The sequence below is a fragment of the Lycium barbarum genome, chromosome 10 (assembly GCF_019175385.1).
Source record: "Lycium barbarum isolate Lr01 chromosome 10, ASM1917538v2, whole genome shotgun sequence".
NCBI classification, from domain to species: Eukaryota; Viridiplantae; Streptophyta; class Magnoliopsida; order Solanales; family Solanaceae; genus Lycium; species Lycium barbarum.
Window position 1 is genome coordinate 5,876,366 of NC_083346.1, and position 3,266 is coordinate 5,879,631.

The following is a 3,266-nucleotide window of genomic DNA, read 5'->3' on the forward strand; positions in this document are numbered from 1 at the left end:
TAAAGTTCAAGTTTTATCGTTACTTATATTACAAAAACAAATTTAACATATTTGACCTACAAAAAAGAATCAGATCCGCTCATGAAATAAGTGTTACGTATATAATTAAATAAATCAAAGCAATAGTTTAAGTTTTAGATGAAATTATTAAACAATAACAACTTAAAAGGCTAAGTACAATTTAGTTATGTCACATATTCCTCTAAAACAAGATTCCTGATTTGGTCATTCACAATTATTACTAGCATGTAATTAAATTGCTTATATTTATAGGCTAAAATACAAGTTCCACGTGTGAATTGTAACTGATAATATGACCAGAAAAGCGTAAAAGTGAGTAATTATTATGTTTACCGACTTATTATGCGTTTAAAACATTGTAACTTTCTAAAAGAAATAAATTAATTAACGTTAAAAAATTATGCCACAACGTGTGCGTAGATAAGTTATAAAGCAAAGTCGGTTCGTGTCCCACACGGTCCCTATAATTCGTCTCCATAACCATAAATTGTACACAATTTCCAATTTCACACGAGCCAAAATTAACCCATCCCTCCACACACTTTCCTTCTTCACATCCACCCCCCAACCTTCCTACCTCTCTCACTATATATAACCCTTTCCTTCATATTTTTGTTGCGAACTCATTTACGTGAGCTAAAAAAAAAAGGTACTACGAAGAAGTTTCAAATTTTCTCTTGTTGATTCTTGATCATCAAAATTATCAAATCAATGGCATTTTCAGAGCCAGGAGTCATATGCAAGAAGCATCCACAACACAAACAACAACCAGGAGTATGTTCATGTTGTCTAAGAGAAAAACTCTCCAAGATTAATGGAACATCTACAATTGCTACAATTTCTTCAATACCTTCTTCTTTATCCTCCTCCGCTTCCTTGTCCAATTGTGCCTCACCACGTGGCGGGGTAGGACACCGTCGGATCACATCCGACGTCACCGGTGGCCACTACTCGTTCATTACGCTAGCGGCCACCGGTGGAGGAGGAGGAGAAGGATTGAAGAAGAGTAGATCAATAGCATTTGTTGCTAGAGGAGGTAGAGTTGGAATTAATGGGAAGAAGAAGAAAGAAGGGTTTTGGTCAAAGTTGATCCGGTCAACGGGGAAAAGGACCAAAAGGGCTATTGTTCATTGATGAGTTGAATATAATGTTTTTATTAGGTGGAATTCAAGAAAATGTTAGGCAATGAGTTAGGTGAATACTTTGTAATTTAGTGATCATTTGTAATTTAGTGTTGGTATTTGCACATGTAATCGTACAAAAGAGATAAAGAATCATTTGATTTATTTTGATTGGTTTTTACGACATGATTTTGTTGCATTGTGTGGTACTTACCACGAAAGAACATATATCAATATTTGTGAATAGAATTTAAATTTGGACCTACCAATATATATTTGATAGAGAAAATGTGAATGTGTTGATATATAGGAAAGTTCGCTCAGCCTTCTCTTTTTGTCTTTTATTTTATTTGTTTTTGATGATTGTTTAGTTTTATCTTTGTCTTTATTTATATTTAACTGGTATACTTGCACGATGCATCAGTTAAATTTTGGTAAGAAGAGTCTATGTTGCTCAAACTCTTTAAAAATATCGATAGGTGTGTCTCGGATTCTTCAAAAATAGCATATTTTCAAAGGATCCACCATGAGCGCAATAACATTTTTATGAAGCCCGAACAATATAGAAAACAATCAAAACTAATTGATATCCATATACCCTCCCCTCCATCTGTACAACAACAACATGTTGTTTTTTTTGTGATTAATTAACTCAACCAGTAATTTGGACGGGTTGAACAGGTTATAGAAAATTGGGTCGTATTGCCACCTGTAGTCAAATGCATGTCACATTCGTAAGTTTAAATTTGAAAAAGTAATTTTCTTCATCACCCTTTCAAGGGGAAATTGAACAAAGACCTTATCTATGTAATTGTATGCTTAATTGACGGAAATAGAATTAAGATGAACATTATGGCGCTTTCGATCATCCAACCAGAGTTTACTAAGTCTTCTTTATCACATTCAACAAATGTAACTTTTATAATTTTAAGATAGTATGTACTTCTTAAAGATAATACAAAAAAAAAAAAAAATAGTGAACGTTTAACTTCTACTCACAAATTAGTACAGTGGTGGACATAGTGTGATCTCTAGTGAAAATATTGTCAATTTTATAATCCTTATTTAGAAGGTCTATATTGAGCACAAGAAAAACAATTCGTCCTTTAATTTTATGGCTCTCTTCTCCCTATATCCCACCTCAAGGGGGGGGGGGGGGGGGGGGGTTGTAATCCTATCGACAATCAAGTTTAAGAAATAGGAACAAAATATATAAAAATAATTTTTTTATAGGTTTTTGATTTGATGATCAGTACCTGCTTTACTCCAAATCTACGCAATATAACGCCCAGCTTTGGTATCCCGATTACTTCATAACGCCATTAAAAGAGAACTTCTCTCTATCCAGTATTTTTCCATTCCAAAGCTCGAACTCAAGATCTCTGGTTAAGGGTGAAGGAATCTTACCAATCTCACCCATAACCCTTGGTGGTAAGAATTTATTGTGACTTACTATTAGGAATCTCTTCTTAATTCTGATTCTCATTATTAGCCTCTCATCATATACTATAATTATTATTATTAATAATAATAATAATAATAATAATAATAATAATAATAGTAGTAGTAGTAGTAAGAGTAATAGTAAATAAAAAGGAAAATATATAGGAAAAGAATTTGCAGTATTATTCGTTTAGTTGTGTTCGGAAATTTATGGATGAACATAAAATATTTAGGTATGGATTGTCTTACTAGTTGTACTAGTCTTCCAATATTTGGTCAAAGATATCTATCTACTACTATTGTATATGCTTGTTGATTAATACAACTATAAAGATTATAGCATAATGAAAGACAACGCATGAATGAATGTCTTTGCTGGCTCAACTACTTAGAGTATACCAAACAATTATTATTTCTTCAATTAATCTTGACTTCTAAACGACCTAAAAAGCCGGGAGCTAAAGTTGCTTAAGGGTGTGTTCGCTATGGAGGAAAATATTTTCCAGGATAATAAGTGAATTTCCACTTATTTTCTCATGTTCGTTTGAGTAGTGGAAAATAAGTGAATTTCTTGCTTATTTTCTCATGTTCGTTTGGTTGATAGAAAACGTTTTCTGGAAAATGTTCATCCTAGCCTCACCAACTCCAACCCAACCCCACCCACACCCCACTCCCACCCAC

At 33.2% G+C, this 3,266-nt stretch overlaps 1 protein-coding gene across 1 annotated transcript; it reads left to right on the top strand.

Annotated features, from left to right (window-relative positions):
- The first annotated feature begins 599 nt into the window (after nt 1–599).
- On the top strand, nt 600–1,310 carry LOC132613907 (uncharacterized). The gene has a single exon (XM_060328203.1). The coding sequence runs from the start codon at nt 733–735 to the stop codon at nt 1,153–1,155; it is 423 nt and encodes a 140-aa protein (XP_060184186.1). The 5' UTR covers nt 600–732; the 3' UTR covers nt 1,156–1,310.
- The last annotated feature ends 1,956 nt before the right edge of the window (nt 1,311–3,266 follow it).

Bases quoted from the DNA above. Each gene is read 5' to 3' on its own strand.
- LOC132613907 (XM_060328203.1), top strand. From the start codon at position 733: ATGGCATTTTCAGAGCCAGGAGTCATATGCAAGAAGCATCCACAACAC.